This window comes from Pezoporus flaviventris, unplaced genomic scaffold (assembly GCF_033815535.1).
Source record: "Pezoporus flaviventris isolate CSIRO_AGI_PZ_B2104156 unplaced genomic scaffold, CSIRO_AGI_Pfla_v1 ptg000002l, whole genome shotgun sequence".
NCBI lineage: Eukaryota > Metazoa > Chordata > Aves > Psittaciformes > Psittacidae > Pezoporus > Pezoporus flaviventris.
This window is the reverse complement of record NW_026892550.1, coordinates 21372871-21390164: the sequence shown is the minus strand read 5'-3', so window position 1 is coordinate 21390164 and position 17294 is coordinate 21372871. Positions and strand designations below refer to the sequence as shown.

The following is a 17294-nucleotide window of genomic DNA, read 5'->3' as shown; positions in this document are numbered from 1 at the left end:
GTTCATTACCTGCCATTAATTCCTTGCTGTGCTTGGCACAGACTTACTGTACAATCTGTGAAAATGCTCCTGCGTTGCTGATGACACTTTTTTAATGTTTAATCTGGTCAATAGTCATACTGCAAATATTTCTAGTTAAGTCAGCAGCACTGTGACTTCCCTCCGCCCTGAAACTATTGTTTCCCCAGACTGATGTTTGAATACCTCATGTCATCCCTAGTGCAGGTATGGCAGGAGTGGCACAGTACCACTTGCAGTTAGCTCTCAAGGCAGCTGATTGTCTATTTGCTGAGGGCCTTACCTACAGCTAGCTTGTGTTTAGAATTGAGTAGTGGCGGTGTACACATCCACTTACTACTTTTAATTTGACAAAAGAACCCAGACATGCAAGAGGACAGTAAACATGGAGTATTTGTCGTATTTGCGGGATGCGCTTGTCCAGCCCTTGAAAGACTTTGGAGCAGATGGTGTACAGCAAGCTATAAACTTCATGGACTCTTACTGCTTGGTGAAAGAAGATGTTGACAATATCATGGAAATAAGCATGTGGGGAGGCAAACCCAGTGCTTTCTCAAAGCTGGATCCCAAGGTAAAACTGACTAGTAATTTTTTTTCTTTGGTATCTTTAAAAAGAAATCATAGAATAATAGCTGCGGTATGGATGTGCTGCTGAAAGGCTGAAGTAGGTGCAGCTGCTTAGTAACTGTAACCTAATTAATAGTAGTCTTTGTAAATCAGCTGTCAAACATATTACTAAAGTTTCAGGGGTAGGTCCTAAAAGATGGTGAGGCCTGCTTCATTAGGGAATCTTATGCCTGCTGTCCCTGGTGTAAAATTGTGCTGGGAGTCAGCCGTGTCTGGGGCATGGAAGTGGAACGCAAGGAACAGGGAATGCTTTGCCTTTCTACAAGGGAGCCCCTGGCTATAAGCTGTATCAGCCGTTCACGTACAGCACAGCGCTGCCTTACTCACCAGTGTGCAAAGGAGGATGGAGGCACATTTGTTATGGTGTGGGCACTGAATTAGGAGCCTGCTTGCAGCTTGCATCTCTCACAGTCCAGTTAGACTGAACTGCCCAACCGGGGGGAATTGTGTGGTGCCCCTCCAGTATCCACCTAGTCCACTCCAGTAGCTGAGACCCTCATGCCGTATAAGGTGAGCTTAAGCTGAGGTCCCTACTACAGATTAGGCAGGTGTGACAGCTCAACCATGGTCTCCCCATCCCAGATTAAGTGCTTATGGAAAGAGAAGGATTTTCCCTGTGATAACTAAAGCAGTGCTACTGTTGGGTGCTTGGACCTTGTCTACATATGCTGCTCCAGCGTGACAGGTGTCCAGTGCTGCTGAGAGTGCTTTGGTGTGTGTGACTTGGGTTGGGAGCAGCAGAACAACAGTGCTGAAATTATTGGAGGACTAAGCAAGAATCATCTGAAGATGCATGCTCTAGCTGAGGATTATGTGGGACTCAAAATGAGCCTTAACCATACAGCTCTTAGATGTTACATCCTTTCGAGATAGCGTCTTCTTTTACGTATGTTTCTTTGGCCACACCTTCCCAAAGGAAAGACAATGTGGAATCTCTAGCCAGGAGTTGGTTAGCCAACAATCTGCAGTTCCTAAGCTGGTGTTCATAGTGTTTCCTTCCAACCTCACAGGTCAAAGCAGCTTTTACACGTGGTTACAACAGAGAGGCACATCTGACTCCATATTCACTTAATTTTGTCAAGACATCTAGAAGGCAGTCAGGATCTGTGTCCACCTTAGAAATGAATGAAGACTTTAATGTGGAAGAGATCCAGTCTGATGAGGATGAGCAAGATACAGTCGACAGTGATGCAATGATTAAGGTGACTTAGTTTGTACAGTGTAAAATGACCCCACTGAACTGTGGGTTTTTTCTCTTAATTACATTTCTAGGACTTGGAACATCATCTGAATGAAGGGGGGGGGAACGACATGACAGGGGATGGGACAGGCCGGAACATTACAGTAGATGCTGAATGCATCATCGCTCAACTTTTAAATTCTTTAGTAACTTTGACTTTTTCACACTGTCACTAGTTATTTCCATCCATTGCTTTCTGCCCGAGCGTTGGTTCAGAGTGAGGTGTCACTGAGAAGTTGTGATTACTGCATCCAATTCCAAAACTTAGTAGTATTTTATGTGTTGGTGGGGATGGTGCCATTGGTAAGGAGCAGCCACAGGTCTCTGCATGTGGTTATCCCAGATGACAGTTCCAGTAATGCCCTTTGTATGTATTGCCAAATCAGGGAGCTGTGGTCAGCCCTCAGGACTCAATATTGTAGAGTCTGTATGCCCCATGGCATTTAAACTTCATACCTCAAAGGGGAGAAGAACCCTGACAGCATTTTGACTTGTGCTTTTGACGGGTTGCAGTTGAATTTAAAACTGTCTGCACATTCTGTTTTACAGCAAAAAAAGGTGAAGTCTTCTTCCAAGCTGCCAAAAAGAGAGAAAAAAGAAGAAACGACAAAAAAAGAGGGGAAAAGAAAAGAGAAAACAAGACATTAAACAGTAAAAAAATCTTGCTCTGGATGCAGTTTTGTTGATCTGACTTGTGGCAGGACCGTGACATGTATCCAGTGCTGGAGCTGGGAAGGTATAACTGGTGTGTTGAAAATGCTCCTCTTGTAGGGGTGATGTAACTACCGTACTCTGGCACTGCGCTGTGTGGTACTTACTCTTAACATGCTACAACATTACAAGCTATTAACTAGCCTTGTGCAGCAGACACCGAGGTGCATGAACAGAACAAAAGTGTGGCCCTTAGTTACCTGCTGAGTCTTCATAGGACTTCTCTACCTTTGTTTGGTTCTGTTTCTTCTTTTTTATAACAAATCCCGTGATGTTATGTGGAGAACTCTTGTAAATGATGCACCACCCCAACACCACCCCCCAAACCTAAGTGATGTCTTTGTACATTATAGAAATTAAGCAGAGTATAAAATGGCAATAAAATGTTTCACAGAAGTCTTTTAAAGCTTTGGTTAAGTTCGTGGAGTGTTGTCTTGCCCTCTCTTTGCTTCAGGGTTTTGGCTTTCCTTCACGTACAGGACGTGGTGTTATTCTTTTCCTACAACTTCCCTTTGTTCAGTCAGAAGCACAGAAAAGCAGTGAGGGGTTTAGTTCCAAAACACGAGGAGCTTGTGCTTGTATGAGTTGCATCTTTAATCAAAACCAGAAAAGAATACTTAAAGTAAGAAATGTTTAATAGAAAACAGTCATAAAAATTCAGATCTGATGTTGAAGAGAGAGATGCCTTGGGGGGTTTGCCACTCCTATAACACAGAATGCCCCTTGGTTTGTCTCTGGTGCAGATAAAATACACATCTGGCTTGGTAAGAAGAATTATCAATCAATTTTATTACTATAACAATCAAAGTCAAGATTTATCAAAAGCCAAATACAGGCTATCATAAAATAAAGTGACATGTGGTTGCTACTAAATCCTAGAGGGAAGAGATGTGTGATGCAGTGATGGAGCTTTCCTTGTTGCTTACCAGACAACACATGCCTTTCTGAAAGAAAACAGCGGTGGTCAGTCAGCCTGTGACAGCAAATGCGCTTTCTGAGACTAGGAGTAAAAAGTTTATTTCATAGTATCATTTGTGCATTATTTTGACCTGTAGCATTACTCTGACCTGTAGGTAAGTATTCACAGACTGTGTTTGCCTTCAAATGTTAAAATTAATGAGGAATTTCTTTAACTCCTTTTCAGTTACCATTTCTTTAACTAAAAGTGCAGTCTTGGATCAAAGTGTGTGGTACAGACAGAGCAGTGGTGTCATTTTTCACTTTGAAATACAAGTATGTCCAGCCAATACTATGTTGCTGTTACCCTGTGATTAGATTCTGTTAAACACAAACTAAAATCATGTAACCTGCATTTTAGATTTGCTCCTTCCAGTTAGCATCTCTCTCTTCCTCCACTTAAACACTTGTTGGTAGCTCTGCGGAAACCTTTGATGCTGCTGTGATCTCCAGCCTGTTCTCGCTGCTGCTAAAGCCCAGCTAGTGTTCAGGACAAACATGCCACAGATGATATCAAAGAGGTAAAGTGGTTTAAAGCCTCACTATCGAAATGATTTAACAACCAGGTTAGCTGCAGCAGCAAAACCTGCTGGTGTCTGCATGCCTGAGGGCAAGGAGGCTATAAAGCTGGGTCTCCCGTATCTGAGGCACAGACCCAGGCTTTAAGTTAGATCCCTGAACATTGCACTTCCCTTGCTGGGAAACACTCTACAATCCCCCCTAGAATGGGCCCCATTAAGTATAAAAGTACAGGCTCTAGAACATACCTGCATTATTGGTCCCCATTTTCTGGTGTGAGATACTGTGTGCAATCATTTATTTTCTTAAGATGAGCAATGTCAATCCTTTCAGAACACATTGGACATGTGTTTTCAGTCTCTAACATGCTGTTTCAAAAAGAAGGGTGATGAATCAGATGGGAATTCTAATGTTTTCCTAAGGAAGAGCCAGGCCTGAAGCAGAAAGCACAGCAAAGTTCTGACCTGTGCTATGTAACAAATACAGGCCAGAGCAATAGCACTTACAACATATACAGAGGAGCCTGGACTAGAACATGAAGTTTCTGCAGCTTCACAGTTCTGACATCTGAAGAAGAGCTATCCTGTCCCATTCCCACATGGATGATTATCAGGGATGAGAGGCTGTTGCTGCCTTAGTCTGCCCTAGTATTGTGTGTGTTTGGTTTTGGTGACTGCTGCTGTGCCCATGTTTCCCCTGCCCCACATCAGGTTGTCTTCCTGGAAGGAGCTGAGAACTTGCACAAGTCTGGCCATCTCTGGTCATGGTGCTGCAGCCCTGCATTCTGGTAGAGTTTCTTATTGCAGTTTCTGGTCCACTTTGAAGCGATGTTCTTTATGTTAGGTGAAACTACCACGTAAAGGGATTCCTCTTCCACCCCAACCCAGCTGTTACCTGGTTTTAGTATCAAATGAAGCAATTTGCTGCTAAAATATGATCAAGCATTGAAATCCTGCAGTAGAAAAAAGATCTCAACTTACTTTTTGAATTCTGAATAGAGGGCAGGGAAGTCACAGTGCGGGCAGACTGTCCAGTCATCTTGGACCATGTGGCGACCCTGCAGGCAAAAGCCTCAAGTAATTAAAAGGCACTGGCTGGCCTACTACTTGGGCATTTAGTTTTGTACCTGTTACTGTGTAAAAGTCTCAGCAACTGAGTTCTAAATATCTTGAGGAACTTAAACCCCAAATGATGTTACTTGTGTTGGATTCCTGTGTAAAGTCTGTCATGAGAAAGCAGCTCTTGGCGAGACAGTGTTCTCATTGTAATCTGCATTCCTCTCAAAAAAAAAATAATCTTAAGAGTGTAGTGAATCACAACTTTTAAAATGATTTGTTTAGCAATTCTAGAATGTCACCTGTGCATATGTCTAGAGCTGCACAGAAAGTACTGGGATTCCTGGTGTTACACATGATGAAAGCCCTGAAGCCGTGTCACCTGAGCCCAGGAGGTCATTTTTAGTCCTGTCACAAATGTGAGCATAGTGAGTGCCTGGTAATTGCCTCTTTAAACAGACATGATTCCTCATTTAGGGTAGGGTTTATTAATTTGCTTTTGATAGCAAGAATTCGTATGTACCTTTTCAATACTAAAACCACACAACAGCACTTTGAACTATGCATAGAGATTTATGCTCTAGTACAATACACAATGTAGACTGTTGATGCTGACTCTTATAAGGTTTTTGAAAATGCTGCGTTCCTAATGATGCTACCAGTACCTGTGATGTTAATGAGCTATAACCAAGCTGGAGCCTAAATAAATTGTGTGAAATACAGATGAATATGTACATCATTTGGCTCATAAAGCTGTGTTTAAAAGCCTTGTTTTATTTCGTGAAGAAATAAATACTTCTAAAATACACTGGTTATCTTACTCTGTTAAAACAAGAGTAACTAAAAATAGATAATTGCTCCTACTCTTTCTTTTTGTAAGATTTAATTCCTTTGTTTTAATAAAGAATGTTAACTCCAACACTGGATTCCTGCTCAAGTAAATTCTCAGTTTTTTTTCTTGTGATTCTAGCATGACACTTGAACCCAATGGAAATAGTATTAACTATATAGTAGCTAACCTCAGCCTAGAGATTTTATACTCATGCTGGTACCAGTAGGATGCATGGCTCTTCCACGGGGAAAGGTACCCCACCCATACCTTTCCAGTATGCTTTAAAGTATCCTGAAACAAAAATACCTCATTTCTGTACGGACCAGTAGTAGGTCAGTAGCTGAACGACTTCTTAATCTTGGAAGTGCCAAAAATTCTGCTCCACTCTGGGTATTCCCCCAAACAGGTTTTGCAGTGGTTTAGTTATGGGTGTGTTTAGTTATGGGTGTGTTTTATTTATCTGAAGTCTTGGCAGCCTTGAGTTCAGGGGAGGAGAGCTGTGAGCCCTCTGCAAGCATCCTGCACATGGAAGAAGAAAGGGGAGATTCTGTCCTTGCTGTTACTGCTCTGAGCACTGGAACACGTGAGCAGAGGGCTGAGCTGGGCAGGCACCAGCAGCACAATTCTGTTTAATCACAAAACCATTATCTAGCTTGAATTTACCAGCAAGCTTTGTTCAGATGACCTTATTTTTAGAAGGAGAGAGCAGGTCTGCATTCCTGCTCACACTGCGGAGATGCAGCAGGTACTCACAGTTGCAATACAGTATGGGAGATTGTTCTTGCAGCTGGGACACAGAAGTTCACACTCTGGGAGCTGGAATGCACAGTAGGGACAGGCTGTTGTTGGCTCTTCTATCGCTGTTGTGCTTGGATGTCTAGAAGAAACATACAAAAGTGGATAAAAACGTCAAGTGCTTTGAACTTGACCAAAGATGTCTTACAATGCCTTTAAGATTTAGCAAGTGTTTTCCCTTTGAGTTAGTTGCGGAGCTGCCAGTTGCTATGTTGTATTCTACCAGGTAATTTCTTTTAACTGTCACCCAAGCTTCATTGCAGTTATGTAAATTCAAAAAATGTAACTTTCCATCTAATCTGAAACTATACAACTTTTTTTAAAGCTGTAATGGGTCACAATACTTTGAAAGTTTTTGAAACTCATGTATAAAGCTACAGTTTCTCTAAGTGTTTTTCTGTGGCAGAAATGACCACAGAGAATTGAAGTAACAAGAAATAAACAGGCATCTGGGTAGGACTAAACAGGTTGTAACACTGCCTTTTCCAGGCTTGTGTTCATCCCGTGTCTCTCAGAGTGATGGTCCTGACATGACAGCACCTGGGTTAAGGAGTTGGACCTTTATTCGGATTTCATATGCGACCTTAACTTTCAGTCATTTATGTAACTTTTATAGACAAAGAGCTTGGATTCACTTTTAGCATATTTTCCAGTGAAGAGGATACTTCCTAATGTTTAGCCTAGTAACCCTGGAGAGCATTAGGTGGCTGCCTACATTGATTCTTTGTAGAAAGCCTAATTTCTCATTTTATAAGCCTGGACATGCATGTTTCCCTTGCAATCTAAGGTATGAATAAACCTGTTTCATTGATTCAGAATGAGTCAACACAGCTTTTAGCACTGATGTTATTTTAGCAGCTTAACGGAATGTTCTGGAAGTCTTAACAAGGTACAAGGGAAGAACTTTGCATTAATTAAGTAGTTCAAGAGTATTAAAAGTAATAGGGTAAAGGGTTCTCACAGTACACAGCTGTGGTAACCTACTGCTGTTCTGTATACTCATAACATGCAAGTGAAAATAATGACACCACAGCTTGCAGGTAATATTCAGGCTGATGCCAGAACAACTTTGTGACAAGAATGTACAAGGGTGGGGGGAAGCCAAAGCAAGACCTGTTGGAATAAAGTTTTCATGTATAAGATGATGGGGCTCCGAACTGCTGTGGCTTAGGAAAAGGATCTTCCACTACAATATATGCTACAAAACAAAGCAAATCAAGTAGGACAAACCTAGTCATTCTGCTACTATGTAAATCCACTGGTTGTCCGCATCTTAAATACAAGGTATACTGTTAGTCCTGCCTCTTACATTTTTGGAGAAGAGTTTCAGAGAAAGGCTGTAGGGATCAGTATCCATAAAGTAACAGCTGTGCAAGCTGGGACTCTTTAGGTCCTGCAAACACATGACTGATGCTAGAGGAGGAATAAGCAAAAACAGAGGTCTATAAAATCCCAAGTGACACAGAGAAGGCTAGACCTCTCCCAAGAGGAAAAGTACATGGCATTGCATTAAACTAGTCTGGGACCAGTCTTGACACAATGGAACTTCTTGTCAGGGGAGTCACCTGTTGCTGAAAATGTACATGGTTTCAAGCAGGGACCAGATAAGCTCATGGAGAGCTTAGAGAATTAATAAAAACACCCATATGGGCTCAGCATGTCCCTGACCCTCAGAAAGGTTACAGGCTAGCAGAATAAATAAGGAAAATATTACACATACTTTTACATGCTCACCTACATTTCCTTCTCTGGCAGAAAATACTGGCTAGGATCTATCAAAACAGAACTTCAGAGGAGGAAGAAAACGTCAAGAATTCATCTATTTTATTTGCCTTTCCATTCATTTTTATTTTACTCGGCAGTCTAACAGAAGAGCACATACTGCTGATGCTGCAGCAGCCAAAGCTGATAAAGCCTTGATATTGTGTATGTACGTTTGAAAGTACAGCTGAACAATGCTCACCTGACCACTGCTTCAATTTTCTTTTTGTATTTAAGGTCTATTTTATTGCGATACTCAGGTCTCATCAACATAGCAGCAAAACTGAAGGCTGAGTTCTTCAGTCCTGCTCTGTGACACTCGATTACAACTGAAGTCAAAATTTGCACTACATCTGTAACAGAAACAATTATATCAAATATTTATTTACCAATATTAACACTGACAGCCTTTGAGCTAATGCAGCGAAAAAGGTGCTAATGAAAACTGACAGTATTTTTCTTCCTCATGGTATACAGTTGCACAATTTGTGCAATTCCTGTAACTATATACAAGAAAATTGTGGCTTCACCTCTCTTTGCATTCCTGAAGCTCAGCAGGGCAGCAGGCATGTTTTGATGATAACCATTTCTCCCAGATCTGTCTGCGCCATTTAAAGTCTACATTTTAGCCTACTATTTCCATGTACCCAAAAAGTATTTTCAAAAGAACACTGATTCAAATTTTGTGATGATGTCCCAAAACCAATCAGTTGGTTACATACGATCCTGACACCCTGTGTGTGTGTTTGGGTTAGGCAGCTAAGGACCACAGTTATGGCAAGGACAGATGAAACTGTTCATGAGGCAACCATCTTGGGGGCCCTCTGCCAAAGAGCTGTCCTGGGAAGGACGGCAGAGCACACTGTGCATTTGTGCTGTTGTGTGCCTTACAGGATCACAAGAGGAGAATGCCTCTTCCAATGCCATAGTTAATGAATTCTCCTGCAGAGTACGCAGCATGCCCAGCTACACTGATGGCACTTACGTGATGGGAACTTGCTGATGTTGTTGGCTACACGTATAAGCATACGTGCTCCCTTCATGTGATCACCACGTTTGATGTGGGTCTGGAATACAATAAACAGCAAATTAACTGTGGCTGTTACCGAGTCATTCCCACAGCCCACTCCTGCCATTCATCTTTCTGGGAGCTGCAAGCCCACAGCTCTTTCAAGAAACTGAGCAGAGGTGTACCATGCACTGCAGAAAGGACCAGACACACAGCAGAGAGGAAAGACACTCTTTCCTAGAACAGTCTTTCTGGCCTTCAGCCTGCCATGTGCCTGCTCTTGCCTCACTGCTGGCAGAGAGGGAGGCCAGGAGCTGGCTGCCAGCCGAACAGATATTTTGGTGGGCTACCAGAACAGATATTCAGGTTAGCTACCAGCAATACTCTGAGCACCCCCTGTTCAATTTCATTTACAGAAGAGCAATGATCTGCTTATGGATAATAATAAATAACGATAATAATATTGCACTACTAGCATGACATTTGTAAGTACAAATGCAAAAGAAATACAGGAAGTCATATGTAGTTTTTTAATTATTCAGTATTTAAGAAAAGAATATGCCAAAGAGGCAAACCCAACCATGGATTGTCCTGAAGCTTGCTGTTAACCTTCACTTGGATTCTGTGATATGCGACATTGTGATATGACAATGTGATTTACGTATACAGAGCGTCTGGAGGTACAGCTCAACAAATCAGAAACTATTTAACTTAACTTACACATAAATACAGTTTCTCAATTCTTTACCTTTGCTAACATATAGCTGTGTAGAATCATAAGGTTTGTAGCCATCTCGGAAGGGATTTTTATCTTCTGGGTCTTTAACTCTGAATACATGCTGAAAAGAACATCGTGTGCATTTCGGTAGTTTCCTTACAAAAAAACAACAATGAACAGGAAATTCAATTTTTCATAACAATTTCTTTACCAATGACACACATGGAAGCTGAACAGGAAGTTAAGTTGATTCTTTGTGCAAAACCTTTGCATAACAATTTCTTTGGAAAGCAGTTGCTTGTCACAGTATCCTGAACGGTATCAGCCAGGGAGTTAAATAAGAAAAACAATTACGCTTAGAGAATTCAGCTAAACAGTAGGAAAATACACATGTGGATGACCATTTCATATAATGAAACTTTAAAAATAGAAAAATGCATTGTTTCCACTATAAAGAGGAGAAAAGATATTTTTTGAGCATTTAGAGCTGTTACATCTTTTTGTTCTTCAGTGTCAGCTATTGAAAAGCTGTTGTTTAAATATTACTTTATTGGCTTTGGCAACTGTTTGCCTCTGCAACCAAACCAACCTAAAATCTGTCAGAGAGAGAACTAAAATGTGAATATTCATAGAACAGAATCATAGAATGGTTTGGGTTGGAAAGGATGTTAAGACGATCTAGCTCCACCTTCTCTGCCATGGTGAGTATGAATTCACAAGATTAAACTGCTTCAAGGATACTATCAAGGATTGTCCAGAAACCACACACCATCTTACTAAATTATCAGTGTTGCTGAAAACAATCTGTGATTAGTATGGTTAGGCTACTCCTGGCTCCTTGCTTGTTCTTGCTTTGTTTTGGCTTATTTTTGTTTGGGGTTTTTGTTTTCATTATTAGCCTATAAGGAGTCATACTCCTTGCAGCTGGAGGCATTCAAAGGAAATTTCAGATGCAGTTATTTCAGCAAACATTTTTCCTCTACTGGCAAACGGTTTTATTCTACAGAGTAGTTGGTTATGTGTCATTATATACAACAACTGAATCAACCTGCATGGAATCTGTGTGTAGCAGCTGACTATCAGTCCAGAATTAGTTGCTGGAAAACAACATTAATTTTGCATGCTCTGTTCCAGACTCTCAGTATAATATGAGGTCTTAAAATTGTGTGATTACATAAATCCAACTTAAACTGCACATAAAGTGTCATACTCAAAGGAAAATACCAAACAGTATGAGTTAAATATTATTTTTAAAGTGGACTTTTAAGGAAAGAACAAACTATATTGGTGTAAACTTCAGAATCAAACTCATTGACATCTCCTGAAGGAAGAGAGCAACAATTCAAAACTCTGAAACAGCTACTGCAAGACTGGTGATTTCAATGAAAAAAATATTGTGCTTATTAATTCTGGGTTGCAGAACACGTCTGTACTTAGGGAAGATGAAATACAGTGTGGGATACTCCATTTTAGATAAAATTTTTCAGATTCAGAGAAGCTGGTAAATATTTAAACCCTTGAGCATTTACATTTCCTGCTTACATAATCAGCACAAATGCATTATTCACTGCTATGAGGAATTGGAAGACCATGCCTGCCAAAGGGTTAAGAGATTCTCCATTCCCTAGCCCACTGCTGAGAAGCATTCCATAGAAGTTAATTTGCCTGGCTGCTCCCGAGGCTGCTATTTTCCCTTTACAGTTATTTTTCATAAGTTACTTGGAATGAAAAGCAAGCAGTGTTATGGCAGAGCTGTTGCCATGGCTGCAGAGGAGCACAACTAATGGAGGCAATAGCTATTTTGCTTCTAGCCCTGTCTTCTCTTATTACTTTTTTCTATTTCTAACTTCAGCTACCTATTACAGGGGAAAGCAAGGCTTAAGTAAGCGGGTATCTGATCCTTCAACAGAAACCATCTCCTGTGCACCTCTCCCACTAGAAAAAAATCACATGCAGAGACTAAAGGATCAGTATCCAAGTTGGAAATTGCATGTAGAAACTGCAGTTATAAGACCTGTGATATATAGAAAAGTGAAATTGCAAGCAATCTTAATGACTACATTTACTTGAATGTAATAAGGAATGCAGGTATTTTCAACAATTTTTTTTTCTTCTAATATTTAACATACAGGTACGACTCCCAAACTTTTCACAAAGACTACTTCAAATTAAGCTTGAATATAAGTAAAACATCATTTCTAAGTATAATCCTATTTAAATAGCAGTACCTCAAGTACTGCAAGGTGTAGTGTCAGAGATGCTGCCACATCAGAGGAAACGGACTTACCTGAACACTGCTCCTCCCTGGCAATTATTATAGCAGTTCTGGCAGCTTCCTTGTATTGCTTCAGTGCCATGTATAAGTGGAATAGGTACTTGGCATCCTTAATTAAATCATACAAAAGCAATTAATACTGATTGAATACATACTTCTTGTTCCCTTTCTTTAATTACCCCACCACCACATTCTTTAAGAAAGCAGACGGACAAGAGCTGCCTTGTTTTTTGAAGAGCTCTTTGTATGGACATGCTTTAGCTATGCTGCCTTCACCTGCAAGTCTTGGCTCTTGGTACAGTCAAACACTCATGCTGGGGACCCTGAGCGAGCTGTGGCAGTTAGTTGCCAAACTGCCAATATGGATACAAAAAGCTGCAGACCATTAGCATGTAGAGAGTTGCACAGGCAGAATCCCAACAACTTCAGACATGTAGGCATTCATGGTGTCAGAAAAGAACCAAAGGACTGTTTTTAGAACTCAAAATTTTGCTAGAAAAGTTTAAATTGTGTTCCAGATCTAGGTGCAAACACTGCGTAGTGTGAATAAGGATGACAAAATCTGGTCATTAAAAAGTATATTGTTCTGAGACCAGATGGTTAAAACATCCAAAGCAGCTAAAAATCTGAAAATTAAGGGGACAACTGGCTGATTTTAGATAATTTCTAAAGATACAGCAAAAATACAGAATTAAATCACCCTGCTTATGAGGAAGAGGAACTATTAAAAAAAGAAAAACAACCAAACCCAAAACTGGGCTAGTGTCACTAGTGTCACTATTGTATATCTTTAGCAGTGATGTCTAAAATGGGATCAATAAAAAAAGTAAAGTCTGTAGGTGATAATAATTGAATTAGTAAATCCAGGTGAAATTAAGCTGAAATACTGTATATAATGGTATGGTTCTAACTTAAAAATATAAATCAGGAAACAAAAAAAAAAAAAAAAGGCATGGGTAGCTTTATGGACAGCTTAGCAAAAACCAAAACCAACTAATTCTGCAATATTAGTAGCAAACGCAATCATTTACCACGTGTATTCTTTGTTAAAACAGTAGAAAAATATCTTTAAAGATTTGTATTAAATGATATTGTCCTGTTTTCTGGAACACTTTGTGGATTTTGTATGCAAGTCTCAAACGTGCAGCAAAAGCAGAAATATAGAAGAACAGAAATATGGAAGCTATAAAGACATTTCCGTATAAAGACAACAACTGCTAAGATTAAGACTCTACTTGAGAGTCAAGGGAAAAAAGGATGAAAAAGCCACAGAAATAAAAGCAAGAGAGAAAGACTAGCATACAGAAAGAAAAAAGGCCAATCATATTGTTCTTTTTAACTCACAATATAAAGGAAAATATTAAGTGACAAAAAAAAAAAAATAAATCACTTTTAAACTGATGATGGAGCAGAATTTTAAGCAACGCATGATAAACCAAGCCAAGTGCAAGGTCCTACGCCTGGGTCAGAGCAATACCAGGCACATCTACAGGTTGTGCAGAGAAGAGATTCAGAGCAGCCCTGTGGAGAGGGACTTGGGGGTGTTGGTTGATGAGAAAATGAACATGAGTTGGCTTCAGTGTGTGCTCGCAAGCTAGAAAGCCAACTGTATCCTGGGCTGCATCAAAAGGAGCATGACCAGCAGGTCGAAGGAGGCGATCCTGCCCCTCTACTCTGCTCTTGTGAGACCTCACTTGGAGTATTGTGTGCAGTTCTGGTGTCCTCAGCATAAAAAGGACATGGAACTGTTGGAACAAGTCCAGAGGAGGGCCATGAGGATGATCAGGGGACTGGAGCACCTCCCGTATGAAGACAGGCTGAGGAAGTTGGGGCTGTTCAGTGTGGAGAAGAGAAGGCTGCGTGGAGACCTCATAGCAGCCTTCCAGTATCTGAAGGGGGCCTATAGGGATGCTGGAGAGGGACTCTTCATTAGAGACTGTAGTGACAGGACAAGGGGTAACGGGTTAAAACTTAAACAGGGGAAGTTTAGATTGGATATTAGGAAGAAGTTCTTTACTGTAAGTGTGGTGAGGCACTGGAATGGGTTGCCCAAGGAAATTGTGAATGCTCCATCCCTGGTGGTGTTCAAGGCCGGGCTGGACAGAGCCTTTGGTGGCATGGTTTAGTGTGAGGTATCCCTGCCCTTGGCAGGGGGGTTACAACTTGACAATCTTCAGGTCCTTTCCAATCCTAACTATTATATGATTCTATGATCAAAAAGTCAAACGTCCTGAGAACCATAACTGAACAACAGTAAAAGTTATCTGGATAATAAAGTAACCACAACTACTTACTAGTGGATATTATCTATTCACTGAAAACTGCCTTAAAAAGGAAAACTGCTATTTCTTGAGTGGGGTAAAACAAAAATTATTATGAATGGTAGGTTAGGATGTAATTCTTCATAACTTCTGACACCTGCTAATGCCCACAGCTAGCCGTTCTACTGATGACCACTTGTCCCCTTTTCTCCTGCTGCAGCAGGCTAAGGATGTTGTGCCAGCATGGACCAGTAGTCTTATATGGTATTTACCATGTCTCTAATGATATTTGACTCAGGTAATATATTTAAATGACTTACATGGCAGCCATATGTGGAAAAAATATAAAAGTAGGAGGCATTTAAGAAAATTTAGCCTCATGTTTTACTTTCATGTTCTAACATTTAAAGTCAGTTATTTTAAAAGCAAAAGTTACAGGAAGGAATTTTCAACTGACAACACATTTCCTATGGTCTTTGTATCAAGTTATTATTGCAATCTGATTGATCTTAGTATTAGACAGCCATGATTTAATTTAGTTTTGCTTTTTAAAACACCTGTACTTAGAAAATACACACACAGAAAACAGCAGAACCTTGCCAGTTAACTCCCTGACAAATTACGTTAAGACCACATGTGGCAAATTAATATTCTTTACATGTTAAATTTAATAGTTGATATAATAACATATTTAAGAAAGAGTTTGTAATTAGACAACAAAATCTTGATAAGCATAATAATTTTTGATTATGTGATACTTCATTAAATGCCACCTTATCAGATTTAAAGCAACCAGGGCGCTGTGAGCAATGGTCTGGTTTGAAGATCAGTGCTTGAAAGGACTAGCAAGTTTCTGCTGCGTGGCTATTTTAAGTTTAGTCTTACTTTCAGCTTTACAAAAATACCACCACATAAAAGCTGCTATTCTCTACAACTAACCCCATTTATTTGGTATTTTCAAAACCATCCTCCATAGCATAACAGGGATAAAGATAGATTGTTTCTTAAATAGATTTTTAAAACAACTATGTATGATTTGATAAAGTAAAATTTTGTTACTCACTGAGAGAGACTATGGCAGATTGGGTTAAAGCATTCAGAAGAACAAGAGAGAGCTTTTAAACAAGGAAAGGAAAGCTCTACATTGAAGTTCAAAACAATGTTAAATATGGCAATTACAGCATTCACAAAATTCCCGTTTTCTAAAATCTTTAGAGCCTCTTCACTATGGGCATCAACCTGTAGCTCACTTTCCATATCCAGTCTTATGCACTTCTTTCAACTAAATGGTGAGGCTGCTGCTCTTAGAAATGAGATCGGATGCTACAGTTTTGGTTCACCCAACTTTCAGCATAAGTGAGAAATTGCTTTAGCTTACACAGATTTTTCATTCAATGCCTCCAACAGCTGCATTCTCTACTGGTCTCTTGCACTTGAATTTTATTTGTTCCACTACCTTCTGCTTCCCTTATAATTTTATTAATGTTTGCATTTCAAATTACAGGTAAATAATAAGAGGTAAGTAATAGAGTTGTTTCAGGTTTTTTAATTGTATAAAAGCAAAGCCGGCTTGGCCATCAGCTGTCCAAATGTCTGTAAAAGTCTAAAATATCAAACCCTCAATCTCTAGGCACCATGTGAAGAGGAAAGAGCCTGAATTTCTAATCTCCCAAGAGAATCATAGCCAACAGTTATACTAGGGGTGAAATAAACTTACTGCACCAAGACCGTATCATCTTCATCATTACCAAATCTCACTCACCTCAGTAAGGCAGAACTTCCTCTTCCATACATAACATTTTGTACCGGACTGCATTTACTGTGAGTCTGTATGAGACCTTAGATTCGTTGACTAAAGAATTGTAGACTGCAATGTCTGCACCCAAGGTCTGGCTTTCACAGCAGAAAACCATGGGTGCAGCGCCACTTAGCTCACATTCAAGCTCTGCTGAAAGAAGCAGTAAAATGTTGACACAATAGCAGTGATAAAAATACAATACCTTGGGCATGCCATCACTCTCTCCCATAAGATAGTCTATCAGCTGACTTGTTAGGGCTTCATCTTTTGCCAGTCCCACCTATTAAATAAAGATAGAAGAAATTATGATATGAAAGAGAAAGGAAAAATATGGAGGTTTCCATAAAAACATTGTTATTTTTTTTTAGTTCTGTGCGTTAAAATCAGATGATTACTTGGTTCATCACCTTTGACAGGCAGTAGTTCACATTTATTTTCTAACATGTTATGTCAGGGAATTTTAGATGCCTGGGAACTGTCACATACTGAAGGTAAACTTCCTGAGAAAATAAAGAAATTTTTGTTTATCCAAATTACTTACTGTTTCAATTGCCATTTCTATAGCCAAGTTATCTTCTGTGCCTGGACTTTTCATAAAGTGTTTTAATGCCTAAAACAATACAGAAGAAAAGTTAAAACTCAAACACATGAGATGAACATTTTCCTATTTTTTTATCAAGTTATTTCTCTCTGCATTTTGACATTCAAATCACATGCT

At 39.9% G+C, this 17294-nt stretch overlaps 2 protein-coding genes across 8 annotated transcripts in view; one reads left to right on the top strand and one right to left on the bottom strand.

Annotated features, from left to right (window-relative positions):
• RFC1 (replication factor C subunit 1) overlaps nt 1-3002 on the top strand; it is a 38347-nt gene extending 35345 nt beyond the window's left edge. For all 3 annotated transcript variants that reach the window (XM_061471092.1, XM_061471082.1, XM_061471074.1), the window contains exons 23-25: nt 376-589; nt 1656-1847; nt 2435-3002. In XM_061471092.1, coding sequence (XP_061327076.1) covers nt 376-589; nt 1656-1847; nt 2435-2533 — 505 coding nt within the window. In that variant the 3' untranslated portion in view covers nt 2534-3002. The remainder of the gene's footprint in view (nt 1-375; nt 590-1655; nt 1848-2434) is intronic.
• A 424-nt stretch (nt 3003-3426) lies between these two features.
• The window catches only part of WDR19 (WD repeat domain 19), a 43764-nt gene continuing 29896 nt past the window's right edge, over nt 3427-17294 (bottom strand). For 4 of the 5 annotated variants that reach the window (XM_061471037.1, XM_061471029.1, XM_061471046.1 and 1 more), the window contains 10 exons: nt 17118-17186; nt 16779-16856; nt 12530-12626; nt 10273-10397; nt 9501-9582; nt 8718-8868; nt 6713-6836; nt 5053-5129; nt 4321-4440; nt 3427-3540 (listed from right to left, as the gene is read on the bottom strand). In XM_061471037.1, the coding sequence (XP_061327021.1) occupies nt 4326-4440; nt 5053-5129; nt 6713-6836; nt 8718-8868; nt 9501-9582; nt 10273-10397; nt 12530-12626; nt 16779-16856; nt 17118-17186 (918 nt within the window). In that variant the 3' untranslated portion in view covers nt 3427-3540; nt 4321-4325. Of the gene's footprint in view, nt 3541-4320; nt 4441-5052; nt 5130-6712; nt 6837-8717; nt 8869-9500; nt 9583-10272; nt 10398-12529; nt 12627-16778; nt 16857-17117; nt 17187-17294 lie in introns of those variants that run through there. The other variant, XR_009746543.1, reaches the window with a different exon arrangement.